The 17,672-nt window shown below is 42.9% G+C and overlaps 2 protein-coding genes across 10 annotated transcripts in view; one reads left to right on the top strand and one right to left on the bottom strand.

Annotated features, from left to right (window-relative positions):
* LOC141121641 (uncharacterized) overlaps positions 1-17,672 on the bottom strand; it is a 199,192-nt gene that overhangs the window by 113,348 nt on the left and 68,172 nt on the right. For 3 of the 9 annotated variants that reach the window (XM_073611294.1, XM_073611299.1, XM_073611292.1), the window contains 2 exons: positions 13,925-14,066; positions 1,399-3,100 (listed from right to left, as the gene is read on the bottom strand). The exons of 3 other annotated variants lie outside the window; for them this stretch is intronic. In XM_073611294.1, the coding sequence (XP_073467395.1) occupies positions 1,623-3,100; positions 13,925-14,066 (1,620 nt within the window). In that variant the 3' untranslated portion in view covers positions 1,399-1,622. Of the gene's footprint in view, positions 1-1,398; positions 3,101-13,924; positions 14,067-14,173; positions 14,429-14,517; positions 14,616-14,731; positions 14,856-14,941; positions 15,077-15,203; positions 15,314-17,672 lie in introns of those variants that run through there. 3 more of the 9 variants (XM_073611295.1, XM_073611301.1, XM_073611298.1) reach the window with 3 other exon arrangements.
* LOC141121671 (uncharacterized) overlaps positions 1-17,672 on the top strand; it is a 197,849-nt gene that overhangs the window by 39,416 nt on the left and 140,761 nt on the right. The window lies entirely within an intron of this gene.

The following is a 17,672-nucleotide window of genomic DNA, read 5'->3' on the forward strand; positions in this document are numbered from 1 at the left end:
CATATTTCTGAAATCAAAGACGGTGTGTTGTTAGAGTACCATTTCAAAATAATGTTATTTTTTTTAAGCCAAAGGTGATTTAAAGAGTTATTGTAATCATTTGGTGAAGGTTTTTCTTTTGTTCACTTTGCCGCATTCGATTTGAAAAAAATCTAACATTTTCATTTCATCCAAAACAAAATTTATCAATTTGAACATTTTGAATCGAAAAAAAAAAATTGTTAGATTTGAAGAAAATTAGAAAAAAGACTAAATTCATTCCGAATACGAATTGAACGAAACTAAATAACTATATTAACGAATCTAAACACTGATACCTTTTTTTCAAGCAACCAGTACAAGTACCGATATTTTTTTTCCAGTACTCTCCGATGCCAATTACTGATACCTATTTTGTTTACACTTCAGCTGTCAGCAGGGGAATCCCGTTGACAGCTGAATGAGTCATCGGTTGTTAAGGACGCTGTGGCCCCACTCCTTAACAACCGGTAATTGCCAGCATTCTTTTGTTTACATTTTAGCTGTCAGTTTAGCTATCCTGCTGACAGCTGAAAGAACCAAGCCTGAAGGTATCGGTTTTTAGTGTCAGTGCATTTGTACAAGTACCAATACTCATGCAAATGCTTAGTATCGGGGTCGGTATCTGTATCGGTGCAGCCCTGGTAATAAAATTATTAGGGGGTCTGTTAATTTATCTACTACATTCTTCCCATCTGTATATAAACGTCTCCTGACATTTAGGAGTCTAGTCATAAAAATCTGCATGGCAATTTTCACTGGGAAAGTGCATGTACATTCCTTTTCTGTGAATGAGGATGTTAATTTAATATTTTTTAGGCTATTTGCTGAGCTGGTCGAAAGTTTTCCATTGATTTAAAATTGAAAAAGATGCATTTGGTTGGCACTAATTCTAATGGTCAAATGCAATATTTTTGGTTTTAATTCAAGCTTAATATTGTTGGTTTAATTAACTTAATTTCCTTCAGTGTGTACTTTAGTCACAAGTGTATGAATACAACCTCAGGTATTAGTATGAAGCCATGCCTGACAAAGGAAACTAAGGGGTCTACTTAGAGAAAATTCATTGGACAATCATGACAAGCATTTATTCAGCCATCAAAAATTTGAGCTGTATTTTAATTAACACAGTGATTTCCTATGATTGTCAGCTCCATCTAGTGGCCATAATACGGTATTTATTTCTGAAATAAATTCATCAGTAAACACAGCACGATACAACATTATGGCCACTAATTGGAGCCAATGATTACATGAAATTAAATATGGCCAAAAGTTGTCACAGTTGGGTGAATGCTGGTCACATTCATTCAACAATTTATAGACCTCTAAGTGTTTGTGAAAGCTTACAGCACAAAATGTACTCAGCCGATAAACGCAATAACTCCATTTTTATTTTTCTACTGCTATCAATGGCCAACACAGTACAACACTTCATCCATGTCTTTGGTGATCTCTGATCTCCTTATGAACCGTTTCTTACATGATGAAGATCAGCCATGGAGTATATCTGAGGTATATATCAGGGTGTGCTTCTTCCCCACATGAGAGCTGTGATGTCCAGCAACATTCATATAGAAGACATTTCAACGCACTAATACACCTCAAGGGTTGTATGGGATCCCTGATGTGCAGGAAAGACAGGACTTCAGTGAGGAACATTTCCCGCACTCAGGACAGGAATACGGCTTCTCCCCCGTGTGAGATCTCTGATGTGCATTAAGATTGGACTTCTGTGAAAAACATTTCCCGCACTCAGAACAAGAAAACGGCTTCTCCCTTGTGTGAGATCTCTGATGTATAGAAAGACTGGACTTCTGTGAAAAACATTTCCCACAGTCAGGACAGGAATACGGCTTCTCCCCTGTGTGAGATCTCTGATGTGTGTTAAGATAGGACTTCACTGAAAAACATTTTCCACACTCAGGACAGGAATACGGCTTGTCTCCCGTGTGAGATCTCTGATGTCTGTAAAGACTGGAATTACGTGAAAAACATTTCCCACATTCAGGACAGGAATAAGGCTTCTTCCCTGCGTGAGCTCTCTTATGTGCCTTAAGATTGGATTTATCTAAAAAACATTTCCCGCACTCAGAACAAGAAAATGGCTTCTCCCTTGTGTGAGATCTCTGATGTATAGAAAGACTGGACTTCTGTGAAAAACATTTCCCACACTCAGGACAGGAATACGGCTTGTCTCCTGTGTGAGATCTCTGATGTGTGTAAAGAGTGGACTTAACTGAAAAACATTTCCCACACTCAGGACAGGAATACGGCTTCTCTCCTGTGTGAGATCTCTGATGTATGTAAAGACTGGAATTACGTGAAAAACATTTCCCACACTCAGGACAGGAATACGGTTTCTTCCCTGCGTGAGATCTCTTATGTGCGTTAAGATTGGATTTATCTAAAAAACATTTCCCGCACTCAGAACAAGAAAGTGGTTTCTCCCCTGTGTGAGATCTCTGATGTATAGAAAGATGGGACTTCTGTGAAAAACATTTCCCACACTCAGGACAGACATATGGCTTCTCCCCTGTGTGAGATCTCCAATGTATGTAAAGACTGGAATTCCGTGAAAAACATTTCCCGCACTCAGGACAGGAATACGGCCTCTCTTCCGTGTGTGATTTCTGATGTGCGTTAAGATTGGATTTATCTAAAAAGCATTTCCCGCACTGAGAACAGGAAAGGGACTTCTCCCCCGTGTGCAATCTACGATGTGTGTAAAGATTGGAATTATGTGAAAAACATTTTCCACACTCAGGACAGGAATACGGCTTCTCCCCTGTGTGGGATCTTTTATGTTCATTAAGATGGCATTTAAAACGAAAACTCTTCCCGCACTCATCACAGGAAAAGCTCTTCTCTGTTGAAAGGACAACACCGTCCCTCACAGTCTGAGGTTCCTCAGGATAAGAGGAATACGATGGTCCATCTACACTGTGTGGTGCCGGATGGACATTTGAGGTAGTCGGGTTTTCTCCTGGACTATACTGTCTGATGTCCTCATCTTCTACTTTACAGTCTGGAGACAAAGTGAGACAATCCTCTGAGGTTTTCCTCATCTCACGTCCATCTACTAAAATAGAAATAAAAGGATTATTACTAGACATGAACAGATTGGTTCCCCTAAACCAGGACTCCACCCACATCAGGCAGCTTTGTCTCTGAGGATCTTACAATTCCCCCCTCAAGGTAACTAGTAAATGGGTCCTCTGATCTCCTACCAGTTCATTTCTTTATGGACCTTAGAGAGTGAGGAAACAACGAGAACTGTCTTTTATAGTAGTGACAGTGATGAGGGGATTATAGGACGAGTGTCCCCTCCCCCTCTATCACTCCTTGCTATATATATATATATATATTACTTTTTCCTATAATAAATGGAATGATTTAGATCAAAGCATATTCATGTGTTGAAATGGCCCAGTCAAAATCCAGACCTAAATCCTATTGAGAATCTGTGGCAAGACTTCAAAATTGCTGTTCACAGACGCTCTCCATCCAAGCTGACAGAGCTATTTTGCAAAAAAGAATGGGCAAAAATGTAACTCTCCAGATGTGCAAAGCTGGTAGAGACATCCCCAAAAAGACTTGCAGCTGTAATTGCAATAAAAGGAGGTTCTACAAATTACTGACTCCGGGGTCTGAATACAAATGCACCCCACACTTTTCACATATTTATTTGTATAATTTATAATTTTCCTTCCACTTCACAATTATGTGCCACTTTGTGTTGGTCTATTACATAAAAGCCCAAAAAAACACATTTATGTTTTTGGTTGTAACATGAAAAAATGTGGAAAATTTCAAGGGGTATGAATACTTTTTCAAGGCACTGTAAATCGTATGAGTGCTCAATATGACATTTGCAATCCTGGATGGCTAATATAAAAGTTCCATAAACCAAAAAATACACATATATCATACTAACTTTTAATAAAGTGCTCAGTTTGCTGAATTGTGCAAAAAGTGTCCATAAAAACTAGATTATGTTCGGTATAAAAATGTACATATAAGGATCCACTGGTGTAAACCAAAAAAAGTCACAGTTCAAAAAGTATAATAACTTCCAAAGTGACTTGTGCCTGCAAAAACAATATCTCTTGGTGAAAAATTAGGTATAGTCCACATGTGCTCTCCTCTTGGTTCCACACTCACCAGAAAGATGTACCCCTGCAGGGGTAAAGCGCATTCAAGCGGGGTAGTCTCTGGTCTCATGTCTGGTGGTATCTCTTCCTCCATGGTGGGTCTGGTCATTGGGTACACTCACATATGGGTGGATGGAAAGAAGTGCTTCTCATAGCATGAATCCATAAAAATTAATTTTATTCAGATCAAAGTTTTAAAATTGCACTTTCAATAGTGCTGCGGGTCAGTACAAATACCACAGCTATAGATCTGGGATACCCTGCGTTCTACAGACTGGAATCTCTGAAACCAGAAGTGACGTGATGGTGCTCCGAGCGCCACACTTTCTGGTGAGTGTGGAACCGAGAGGGTAGCATGTGTGGAATTCACCTAATTTTTCACCAAGATATATTGTTTATCCAGGCACAAGTCACTTTGGAAGTTATTATACTTTTTGAACTGTGATTTCAGTTCAAAAGAGCACCGAGAGATCATGGCTCCTCCTACAACAGGAAACACATCATCATCCAAAGCTTTAATAGGAGGCCTCCACCCAGGTTGCCTTAATTTTTTTGCGTTTCTTCCAGTCAGTAGGAACACCTCTGGTGGGAGCCATGATCTCTCAGGTCTGTCCTGGGAGAAAAGGATGTTCTTACCTGAAAATAGGATTTTTAAAACAGCTTACCTGTAAAATCCTTTTCTTTAAAGTACATCACGGGACACAGAGCCATAGTAGTTACTATGTGGGTTATAGGCCACCTTCAGGTGATGGACACTGGCACACCCTAAGACAAGAAGTCCACTCCCTATATAACCCCTCCCACTACTGGGAGTACCTCAGTTTTGTAGCAAAGCAATACACGTGTATACCAAAAAAGAATGGTTGGACCTCTGTGTCCCGTGATGTACTTTGTACTTCAAAGAAAAGGATTTTACAGGTAAGCTGTTTTAAAAATCCTATTTTCTTATCGTACATCACGGGACACAGAGCCATAGTAGTTACTATGTGGGATGTCCCAGAGCAATGCCAACTGAAGGGAGGGAGACACAACAAAAGTAGGGCATTAAGAGATCAGAGGGCTTATACTGCTACCTGCAGTACACTGCGCCCAAAAGCGATATCCTCATGACCTTTTACATCTATTTGATAGAACCTGGTAAATGTATGGACTGAAGAACAAGTTGCAGACTTGCAGATTTAAACCATGGAGGCTTGGTGATACACTGCCCAGGAAGTACTAACAGCCCTGGAGAAGTGTGCTTTAATATGAAAAGGTGGAATTTTCCTCTTTAAACCATAAGCTTGAACAATCACTTGACGAGATCCATTTAGAAATAGTAGATTTCGACACTGCCTGTCCTCTCTTAGGACCTTCTGGCAACACAAACAAAACATCTGTTTTACGAATCTGAGTGGTCACCTTCAAATAGCCCTTGACTGCTCTCACCACATCAAGAGAATGTAGTGACCTTTCTTCCGCAGAACGAGATTCCGGAAAAAATGAAGGCAGAACAATATCCTGGTTTAAATGAAAACCTGACACTACCTTCGGTAGGAAATTAGGATGAGGACGCAATACAACTTTATCCTTCTGAATAATCAAATATGGCTCTTTACAAGAATGAGCAGATAACTCTGATACTCTTCTAGCAGAAGATATGGCAACAAAAAAAACTAATTTACTTGTCAAAAGGACCAAGGAAATATCTCGCATCGGCTCCAAAGGCTGTTTCTGTAATGCCGCCAGGACTAAATTCAAGTCCCAAGGGTTCAGGGGTGACTTAACCAGAGGATTAATCCGGGTTACCCCTGAATAAAACTAGGAACCGAAGAGTGTGAAGCAAGTGGTCATTGAAAAAACACCGATAAGGCCGACACCTGGCCTTTGATAGTACTCAAGGCCAGGTTCATTTCTAATCCCATCTGTAAAAATTCAAGGATCCTACCTATGATGTATTTCCTGGGGTGCCAACCCCTGGATTCACATCAGGAGACATATGTCTTCCAGACTCTATAATATATGACTCTGGAGGCCGGCTTCCTAGCATTAACCAAAGTAGAAATTGCTGAACCTGACAGCCTACGATCTTTCAGAATGTGGGTCTCAATAGCCAAACCATTAAATTTAGCGTTTGTAAGGTAGGATGGAATACCGGACCTTGCGAGAGAAGGTCTGGTTGCGGTGGTAGGATCCATGGGTCCCCTACCGCTATCTTTACGATCCTGCATACCAAGATCTCCTGGGCCACGCTGGGGCCACAAGAATCACCCCCTTCCCTTCCTGCTTGATCCTGTGAAGAAGGCGCGGAAGCAGCAGAACAGGAGGGAACGCATAAATCAGTGAAAAGTGATCTCACGGAAAAACCAAGGCATCTGTTCCGCATGCCAGCGGATCCTTTGTCCTTGACACAAAGTTGTCAATCTTTTTGTTGAACCTGGACGCAAACAGATCCACGTCTGGAATTCCCCATCTTTGACATATTGACAGAAAGATGTTGGGGTGGAGAGACCATTCTCCTGGGAACAACTGTTGGCGACTCAAGTAGTCCACCTGCCAATTCCCTATTCCCAGAATGAAGACTGCCGATAGGCAAGGAATGTTGTCTTCTGCCCAGGATAGGATATGATTTACCTCTCTCTCTGACCCACACGACTTCTCATGTCCCCCTTGGTGATTGATATAGGCCACTGTTGTTGCATTGTCAGATTGGATCCTGACAGGACAATTGGGTAATCTGAGTGTCCAGGCCATAAGAGCAAGGCGTGCTGCCCGAATCTCTAGAATATTGTTGGGCAAGGTCGTCTCTGTTTTGGACCATTTTCACTGGACAGATGCTTCTTCCAGGACTGCTCCCCAGCCCAGAAGGCTGGCATCTGTTGTCACCACTTTCCAGGTAACTGGTAGGAAGTGTGACGAAAATGTAAGCGTAGGATAGTTTTTCCTTAACAAGATGTGGTGTGATTTGTAGAAGTAGTGTAATTGTAGATGTAGTTTAATTCTGGGTTATTAAAAATATAGTATTCAATGTCAGTCATGCACATATGTTCTTTCATTAGCATTTGAAAAGGACAGAGCCACTTTTTTCTAGGATTGAAGTGACACCTAGATGTCAATAAAAGTTTCCATTAGAGTAAACAGATTGCCACCATCCTGAGGCTTCAAAGAAAACTGCTAGTCATTTTGGCTACATTGATCCACAGGGGGCATTCGCAAGGCTCCAGCCAGTCTGTAAACTTTGATTAATACCAACAGATCTAAGGAACCTAGTTTATCTCTTATAAAAGCTAAAATATTAGCGTCAGAGAGATGAAAATAATTCCTTTTGATCGTACACCTGATGGGTTACGTGTACATGTAACTCTGTATGTCTAGCAGGTGTGGAATCCTGGAGAACCACACAAAAATCGTTATATGGCGCCTGATTGCGGCAGGTAGGCAGTGATTGGTACTGTTGTGATCGGACTGATGCGCTGGTATTGGAAATCCTATTCATGACCCAGCAATCAGCGCCGTTCTGGGCCAATTCCACTCTGGTAATTTCAGAACACAAAACATTCTGTGGGCTGAGACAGGAACACCCCCCCAGGGTTGATTGGCCAAGGGCTAAAATCTAGCCCACATCCATATTTCAATAAATTGGGTAGCCTGAGATATGGACATCGTTCTTCCACAAAGCCAGTTCGAAACTGGTGAGTTCCCACATGTTCCAGTATGCTTCTACTAAGGGATAGACCTCGGTAAAATTTATTTCTGTTTTTATCCCTTTTTATTTTCATAGCAAATTGCCAATTTGTGTGTCTTTCTGCATTTTTTGTATCTTTTTTGGTAAATCCTTTTTTTCTTTGTATATCTTATATGCACTGCCCACTTTCAGGATATTAAATTATAAAATTAATAAGTGACTTCCGTGTACTAAGCTAGGACTCATATCTCTGGAGAGGTTTTTGTATTTTAGTGCCTAAGTACTCGGTTTAAGTTACGTGCCAATCGGTATGCAATTGCACTGTGTGTTGGCAGGTTGCATGCAGATTGTAAGCTAACAGATCTGCCAGACGGAGATCTGTGTGTTTGGTGGCTCAGCAGACCAGTCTGCGGACAAACTGTTGGGTGGTGGCAGGCTATCGTTTATTGTGTGTCTGGTGTGTGGGTGTGGGGACAGTGGGAAGAGTGATTAACACCGGGATTCAAGCTTGCAGGATAGCTGGAGGAACCCTAGAAGTGTGTAGTAATTGCTCCCCAACCCTTAGAGTGCACCAGATGTAAGATTCGTATCTGCCTGTGTGTGGTCCGCTAGCTGGGTTGGAGTGGAGTCTCCCTCTAATGGTGGCCAAAGGTAGTGTAGGCTGTGAAAGTACCACAGCCAGTCTTACATGCGCAGTATAAGTTCCCCCTTATTCCCTTAGTTCCTCATATACCCCGGTCACGGAACACACGGCGCGGTTATCTAGTCGCCGTGGGTGTGTGTAATTTGTGACAAGAAGGACTTTTCTTTCTAAAGATTCTTGGATATCAACCAACAAGTGAGGATTTGACGCACTTTGGGAGATAAACGCATTGGGAAGTCTAGAGCTTGGACCTTCTTGTTCCAAGTTGACAGGTTACTGTTTTGCAGCAGTCTCAAATGAAACTGTGTATAAGGAACGGCCTCGAATGAAGCTACCATCTTTCCCAACAATCTCATGGAAAGTTGAATAGAAGGATTCTTCTTTGCTTTGACCAGCTGAATCAGTTCCCTTATGGCACTGATCTTTTCCTGGGGCAAAAACACCCTCTTCTGAGCTGTATCTATGATCAGGCCCAAGTACTGCAATCTCCTTGATGGTTTTAAGGAGGATTTCTCTAGGTTGAGAATCCAACCTAGGTATTCCAGGTAGCTGACTGTGGTGACCAAACTCTGGTTTAAGCGGGCTACCAGCTGATCTTCTAAGAGTAGATCGTCTAAATAGGCGAGAATCGTTATACCCTGAGCCCTTAATCTGGCTAAAAGGGGAGCCAGGACCTTTGTAAATACTCGAGGTGCAGTAGCAAGACAGAAGGGCAGAGCTACAAATTGAAAATGAAGATTTTCTATCTCGAAGCGTAGATATTTCTGGTGAGCGGGAAAAATAGGTACATGCGAAAAGAGTGGATATTCAAAAAACGGTTTAGATCTTTGAGATCTAAAATGGGTCTGACATCCCCGTTTGGTTTTGGTGCCGTAAAAAGGTTTGAATAAAACCCTAACCCTTGCTCTTCCATGGGGACCACCAATATCACTTTTTGAGACAAGAGATGATCCAAAGCCAGAAAGAGAGACTTTTTTTTTCTGGGTTTCTGGGAACGTTTGATCTGAGAAAAGGAGGAGACGGGAACTCTCGAAACTCTAGTCTGTACCCTAGAGATATTGAGGAAGCCACCCATTTGTCTCGAAACTGTTCCTGCCAGACCCATGAGAACTACAGAAATCTTTCCCCGACTCGAGCGAGCGGGGGCGCCCCTTCATAAGGAGGTTTTAGTATTTTGTTTAGTGGGTTTCCTCCCCCAGGACCTCTTTTGAACCTGGGGTTGACCCTGAGGTTTACCCCTTGAATTTGACAGTGGAGACCGTCGTGACTGCCTGGAGGCAGATGCCCCTGGCACTGGAGAAGAAGCTTGTTTAAAAGAAAAAGGCTTAAACCTCTTCTTAACTGGTAAAAGAGAACTTTTTCCATTAGAAATTATTTGGATGTATTTATCCAGATCGTCTCCAAACAACTGTTCACCATGAAATGGAAAACTAGCCAAGAGCTTTTTGCATGGCGCTTCGGCTGACCAATTTTTCAACCATAGAAGTCTACGCACATGTATCAGCCCTAGCATGAGCCGTGAGGCTTGGAGAATAGAATCTTTCATAGTGTCTACTGTAAAACATAACGCCTCTGATATCCCAGCCAAATCTTGAGCCTGCTAATCAGGAATAATCTTGAGCACCTCTTTAAACTGGTCTTTTAAGGATTGACATACCCCAATCGCTGCCAGCGCAGGCTGAACCACTGAACCTGCCAGAGAAATATTGTTTTTAAATGGGAATTCCAACTTCTTATCTGTTGGATCCTTCAGCATTTAAACATTGTCTACAGGACAAGTCAAGTTTTTGTTTACAGAGGATATAGCAGCGTCAATTGCTGGAATCCCCCATTTCTTATTAAATTCTTCCTTCATAGGATAAAGTGTTGAAAACTTTTTTGGAGGAAAAACTGTTTATCTGGGTGCTCCAACTCAGAATACATAAGCTTTTTCAGTAATGAATGGATAGGAAAAGCATGAATAGGTTGGGGAGGCTTTGGTGAACCCAAACAAGAAGTAGGCTCATCGACTAACTCCGGTACTGGCAGCAAAAATGTGGAGTGGACCAATTCAGTGAGAGATTGTACCAACAACCTTTCCTGTGAACCCGATCCATCCGTATAATGCCGCAAACACACGGCCGGACTTCCCGACAGAAAAAGTCAGATGGGAGCTTCCGGTCGGACATTCTGACCGTGTGTATGCCCCATCGGACTTTTTCTGTTGGCATTTCCGATGGACTCAGATATAGAACATGTTCTAAATCATTCCATCTGAAATGCCGACGGAGTTTAGCCCGTTGGCAAGTCCAGCCTTGTGTACGTGGCATTAGACTCTTCAGAAGAGGAGTCATCAGCCTCTTCCTGGTCCCCTGAGAGAAAAGCTTCATCTCACGCCCCCTGTTCCTCAGTTTGTGGGTCATGGGTAATGGACGGGGACCTATTATGCTTAGTCCCACTCTGGGATGCGATTAAGGCATCAATTTTTTGTTCCAAGCCTAAAATGGTTGAGGAAAAAACCTCTTCAGTAATATATACAGGGGCTGCAGTGCTAAAAGCAGCTGTAACACCCGACGTCCCTGATAGCTCACTCTGACCTTTTTTGAAATGGCTTTAGGCTTCCTAGTGGCTGTAGAAGTCTTTCTAGAGCCCTTTTTTGAGGTGTTTCTACCCCCCTTCTGACCATAGCCAAATGCACAAAGCAGAGGTACTACCAGAAGGAACGCATCTACCGCTTGAGCAATAGTCCAGCCCTGCCGCTGCTATTAATGCTCAGCCTGATGCAATAGTAAATGTGTCAAAAGGAATGTCTGTGTCACCAAACCTCTTTCATGCCCCTCTTGCTCTTGTGTCCCTCCGTCAGTTTGCAGCAGTAAAAATGGTGCTTTAAAACACACATTCCCGCGCTGGATGTTGGAGGGCGCCAACGCTGCGCTAAGCCCCGCCCCCTCCATTGCCTTCGGCCCCCCCTCTCTTTTTTAAAAAAGAGCTTTTCCTGCGCAAGCGCAGGCTTCTGATCCTATGGGATCACTCTGAGAGGGAGAAAAAAATGGCAAGGAGAGAGCCTGGAAGCTGCCGAGTAGTGTGGCGTGCCAATTGTTTTGTTTTTTTTTCAGTTTTTCTCCGAACGCTCTTCCTCGTGAAGAGGGGGAGAATACAGCACAGGTGGGGGGTGTCTGGTGAGGAGGAAAAACCCCCCAGACTTACTGGAGGTCTGCTGCTAACTGGAGAAAATTCAGGAACTGAGATCACAGAGAGTCATTGTTCCGGTCCCTACAAGAGAGTTTTTCTGGGGTTTCTACTCACAGGTATTCCTTATTCAGAAACTCTAAGGAAAGTGGCGTCTCATCCTAAATCTCAAAGTGCTAAATCGCACAGTAGGTTACAGAAGATTTCGGATGGATTCCACCTTCGCAGCCAAAAACCTTCTGAAGAAAGCTTGGTTTCATTCCTTTCATTCCTTGTCCAGATGCAGCTCAAACTGTATTGACACCTTCTGTTGATTCAGGACCTGCTGATACAGGGCCTACTATTCCACCAGGAGGTAGCGAAGCTAAAACTCACAGCCTGGCTCCTGAAGAGCAAGCTTTTGAGGAAGAAGGGATTTTCAGATAGGTTAGTTGCTACCCTCCTATCCAGTAGAAAGAGCGTTAGCAAGGCAATTTATTTCAAGGTCTGGAAAGTTTTCAACTACTGGTGCACTACATCCAGCTGGCCCTTAGAGGATATTCTTTCTGTCCTGGAATTCCTACAGGATGGAGCTGATAAAGGTTTGGCAGTCAGTACCCTTAAAGTCCAGGTTGCCGCGCTGGGGGTGTTTTTGGAAAAACCTATCTCATCAGAACCCTTAGTGATTAGATTCTTCAAGGCCCTCACCTGGTCCAGACCAGTAGTGATTAGAGGCTGCCCGAAGTGGGACTTATCTGTTGTTCTGCAGGCTCTGACCAGGGAACCCTCTGAGCCTATTGATTTAGCCTCCCTGAGACTGATTACATTAAAAACTGTTTTTTTAGTGGCTATAACAACAGCTCGAAGAATTAGTGAGCTTCAAGCATTGTCAATCAGTGAGCCATTTTTTTCTACTTTTTCTGACAGAATTGTTTTAAAAACAGACCCTCATTTTTTACCGAAGGTCGCTTCATCCAAAATTGAGTTTAGGAGATTATACTTCCTACATTTTACTCTAATCCATCTGGAAAGAAGGAAGAAGAGTTCCATACTTTGGATGTTAAGAGAGCAGTCTTAAGTTACCTCAAAACCACTAAGGACATTAGGCATTCAGACGCATTATTTGTTTTATATTCTGGTAGTAAGAAAGGAAGACAAGCTACCAGGGGAACTATTGCCAAATGATTGAAAATGGCTATTACAGAAGCCTATTCCCTTTCAGGTCAAGAGAGTCCAGTTAGTATTCGGGCTCATTCTACAAGAGATTTGGCAGTGAGTTGGGTAGAGAAAGCCGATGCCACCCCCGAACAGATCTGTAAAGCAGCTACGTGGACGAGTCTGAGAACCTTTGTCCGTCATTATAGGTTAGACCTCCTGACAGCTGGGGATCAGCCTTTCAGAAGGAAAGTCTTACATGCTGTTGTCTCACCCTAATGGGGTAAGTCTCGATTATCCTCTCGGGTGCTGTCCTGAAAGACGTTTTGGGAAAATGCAAGTTAGATTTACCGGTAACTCCAATAGTCTTTCAGGACAGCAATATCCCGCCCTTTGTTTTGCTGTATACTATGACGTAACTGTTGCTTATATGTTTCAGCCGGGGCTGGAGGTCTCTTCAAACAACTGAAGGCAAGCTGGGTGGAGGCCTCCTATTAAAGCTTTGGATGATGAGGTGTTTCCTGTTGTGGGAGGAGCCATGATCTCTCGGGTGCTGTCCTGAAAGACTATTGGAAAACAAGTTACCGGTAAGTCTAACTTACAAATATAAATATTTTGTATGGGCACTTTTTGCACAATAAGCACACTGAGCACTTTATTATAAGTTTGTATGATATATGTGTATTTTTTGGTATATGGAACCTTTTATTAGCCATCCAGGATTGCAAATGTTATATTGAGCACTCATATGATTTAACACTAATAATGTTTATGTGGTTTGTAATTTGAAGAGATAGGCCCCATTATTAGTTTATTTATTTTTTTAACGCAACCACTTATAAGATTTAGGCAGCGCCATTTTACCTCCCCTTTCCTTATATCTTTCTTACCAACTTCACTCTGTGGAGCTTTGTTTTGCTGCCAGCTGAACCCCAGAATCTCCATAAATCCAGTCTAGATACATAAATTGTGTCTGCAGCACAGAGAAGGAAGATTATCCAAGAGAAATACAGGAATACAGGATGGGGAACACAGCTCAGGAAAGTGATCAGGGTATTACAGGCTGATATCACCCAGTCCCCGCCGTACTCTGGACCAGTGAGCAGTATGGGTGGAGGAATATATTTAGTGTTAATGACCCACCTGTGCTGATCTCTGTAGGAGTGTCCTCCTCTATAAATGTCCCCGTTATTCCATCCTCTTCCATAGACTGCTGATCATCCTTCACATACCTCTCTTCTTCTTCTGCTTTTACCTCAAATTCTATATCGATTGGATCTCCACTCTAAATAAAGAAAATGAGAGAAAATATCATCTGTAAACTAAGCATACATGAAAAAATCCACACATCATCACTATGAGTCCATGTTCTAGATGCTCCATCCCACCAACCTTGTAACAGTGAGGGATGGTGTGATCTTCCTGTGTGGAATCCCGGGAATACAGAGGACAGGGACATCTCTCTGGTGGGTTTCTGTAGCTGGATGACTCCACCATGGTGTCCTGGTACAGATCTTTGTGTTCTTTTAGACACTCTGACTCCTCCGTCACCCCATCCTCATCATCTTCTTCTGTCACCCCATCCTCATCATCCTCCTCTTTTATCTCTTCTTTAACCTCAACTTTAGAATCTCTCAGGTTTCCACTCTGAATATATAATAAAAATGACATCAATGGTAACAATGCAGATAATGTACAGATCCTAATGATAATATCAGTGATTGTTCCTCATCTACCTGATGATGGTGAGGGATGGTGTGATCTTCCTGTGTGGAATCCCGGGAATACAGAGGGCGGGGACATCTCTCTGGTGGGTTCCCATTACTGGATCCATCTGTAGGAAACACACACACTGACTGAATACATTGTTTCTATGTGTTTATCAGATGATGGGGGATCTAGGTGGACCCTCCGTACTGCTCTCTCCTTTACAATAAAGTCTCCTCTTACCCGGTGATGTGAGGGGCGGCTGATTGTCCATCATGACGTCCTTGTAGAGATCCTTGTGTCCTTCTAAATACTCCCACTCCTCCATGGAGAAATAGACAGTGACATCCTGACACCTTATAGGAACCTGACACACACAATGATACAGTCACCATCCAGACACATCCCTTGTCTGTTACTGGATAATGTCCCAGAATTCCCAGCACCGCTCACCTCTCCTGTCAGCAGCTCCATCATCTTCTTGGTGACTTCTAGAATCTTCTGTATGTTGTGTCTCTCAGGTTTTAGGGAGTCACATAGAAGCACTGTGATGGTCATATGATCACCTGACTTCAAAAGAGGAAATCTCTGTATTGAGGAACCAATAGGAATATCATTTTAGAATCCCAGAATCCTCCTCACCTTTCCAGTCAGGTCTGTGTTTTATTAATAGAGATAGGAGTGATGTCATGTGACCTCCCAAAATCCTCCTCACCTCTCCAGTCAGCAGGTAGATGATCTCCAGGGTGAGGTTTAGTATCTTCTCAGTCATGTGACTCCGGTCCTCCTCCATCCTCATTGGTGTTGTCATCTATGAAGGTTTCACTGTAGATGGATTACATTGAAGAATTATCTGGATTGGTATTGATTGTTCAATGTCTATGTTATCTCTGTGGTCTCTATGTTGGCTGTGCTTTGTTTCTGGTCATCATTTTATTTAGTTTTGGAACTTTATAGACAATAATAAATAGGAACTTCTGACTTCTTGAATAGTTTTGCTCTAAGGCACTGCTGGTGGTCATTGTAAAATCAGTGTGATGTCATAGAATGTGCTGACTCTGGATGGAGGGACATTGGGGGAGGAGCTGTGAGGTCAATGTGATTTCATGGGACATATTGACTCTCGATGGAGGGACATTTGGATGGGGACATTTGAATGGGGAGATATATGAGGCTCCTGTGCAAACCAAATTATTGTTACTGGGTGCATCCTACCTCTCCTAAACTGAAGAATGTACTTTGAGCTTTACCATACAGAAATCTGTGAAAGTAACCTCTCATGTGAGCAGGTGATGTGCGGAGGAACGGAGTGTATATACCACACAATTTTCTCCAGAGCTCCTAATTATTATTATTATTATACAGGATTTATATACCTCTGACAGGTTACACAGCACTTTACAATATATGGGCACACAATATAATTACAATACAGTAGGAATCGGAGAGCCCTGTTAATTTAAGCTTACAATCTAAGAGGGAGGGTTAAGAAATACAAAAGGTAATAACTGTGGGGATGGGCTGATGGAGAAAATGTACAGTTTGCTAGGTTGGGGCTGGATAGGCCTCTCTGAAGAAATGAGTTTTCAGGGATCGCCTGAAAGTGGATAGAGTAGGAGATAGTCAGACAGATTGGGGTAGGGAATTCCAGAGGATGGGGGGGGGCTTGGGAGAAGTCCTGGGGCGAGCGTGGGATGAAGTGACAAGGGAGCTAGAGGGCAGGAAGTCTTGGGAGGAACAAAGAGAACGAGTAAGTTGGTATTTTGAGACTAGGTTAGTGATGTAGCTGGGGGCCAAGTTGTGGATGGCTTTGTAAGTTATTGTTAGTATTTTGAATTTAATTGGTTGGGTGAGTGGCAAGCAATGGATGGTTTGGAAGAGAGGAGTAGCAGACGATGAGTGGTATGTAAGGTGGATGAGTCTGGCAGCTGTATTCATGATGGATTGAAGGGGAGATAGCCTATTTAGAGGTAAGCCAATGAGGAGGGAGTTGTAGTAGTCAAGGTGAGAGATGACCAGGGAGTGGATGTTTTGTGAGGAGGAGGGGGTGGTCAACCATATCAAAGGCAGCAGAAAGGTCCAGGAGGAGTAGTGTAGAATAGTGTCTGTTGGTTTTAGCTATTAGTAGGTAATTTGTGAGTTTTGGGGGAGCAGCTTCTGTGGAGTGTTGAGGGCGAAATCCAGAAGTTTGTTCTTAGCCAGATGGTAACTCAGTCTGTTGAGGAAAAAAGAGAAAAATGGGAGTAAAAAGATGGGGCATAGGTTGTTAAGATTGGTGGGGTCCAGTGAGGGCTTTTTAAGTATGGGGGTGATTAGCGCATGTTTTAGAGAGTTGGGGAAGATGCCAGAAGAGAGGGAGAGGTTGAAGATGTGAGTTAGGAGTGGAGAATGGAAGCAGACGGTGACCAAAGCATTCATGAGGGAGCAGGATCCAGGGGACAGGTGGGCGTTAGAAAAAAGTTAACCATCTTGTCTATAGTAGCAGGGTTGAAGGGAAGTAATGATTGAACCTGTGGACATGGGGTTTTAAATGGGGGAGGTATCTGTGCATTGGAGATCTCCTCATTAATTGTATCAATCTTATTTTCGAAGTGATTGGTGATCTCCTGGGCATTGATTGAGTTAGTGGGTGGAGGCAGTGGAGGACAGAGTAGAGAGTTATGCCGTGTACACATGACCGGACTTTCCGGCAGAAAAGGTCAGACGGAATCATTCCGTCGGACATTCCGATCGAGTGTGGGCTTCATCTGACTTTTTCTTTCTAAAATTCTGACGGACCTAGAAATAGAACATGTTTCAAATCTTTCCGACGGACTCAATTCCTATCGGGAAAACCATTCGTCTGTATGCTAGTCCGATGGACCAAAAACGACGCAAGGGCAGCTATTGGCTACTGGCTATTGATCTTCCTTTTTCTAGTCCCGTCGTACGTCATCGCATTCGCTCTCACCCTGTCTTCCACTTCCTCTCTCTCCAACCGCCTAACAGTTACCCGTAGACACTTTTGCCACTTTAAATCTTCTTTTCTCTGCTACTGACCACCTCTATGACAAAATCTCACCCCTGTCCCGCCCCAACCTAGCCACTTCTGTCTACAACAGCTCACTGTCATTCTCCGTAGACAAGCTCTCCCCCCTCACTACACACATAATCAGGCCCTGACCCCTACAACCTTGGCAAAAAG

Source organism: Aquarana catesbeiana, unplaced genomic scaffold, assembly GCF_042186555.1.
Source record: "Aquarana catesbeiana isolate 2022-GZ unplaced genomic scaffold, ASM4218655v1 unanchor228, whole genome shotgun sequence".
Classification (NCBI taxonomy): domain Eukaryota; kingdom Metazoa; phylum Chordata; class Amphibia; order Anura; family Ranidae; genus Aquarana; species Aquarana catesbeiana.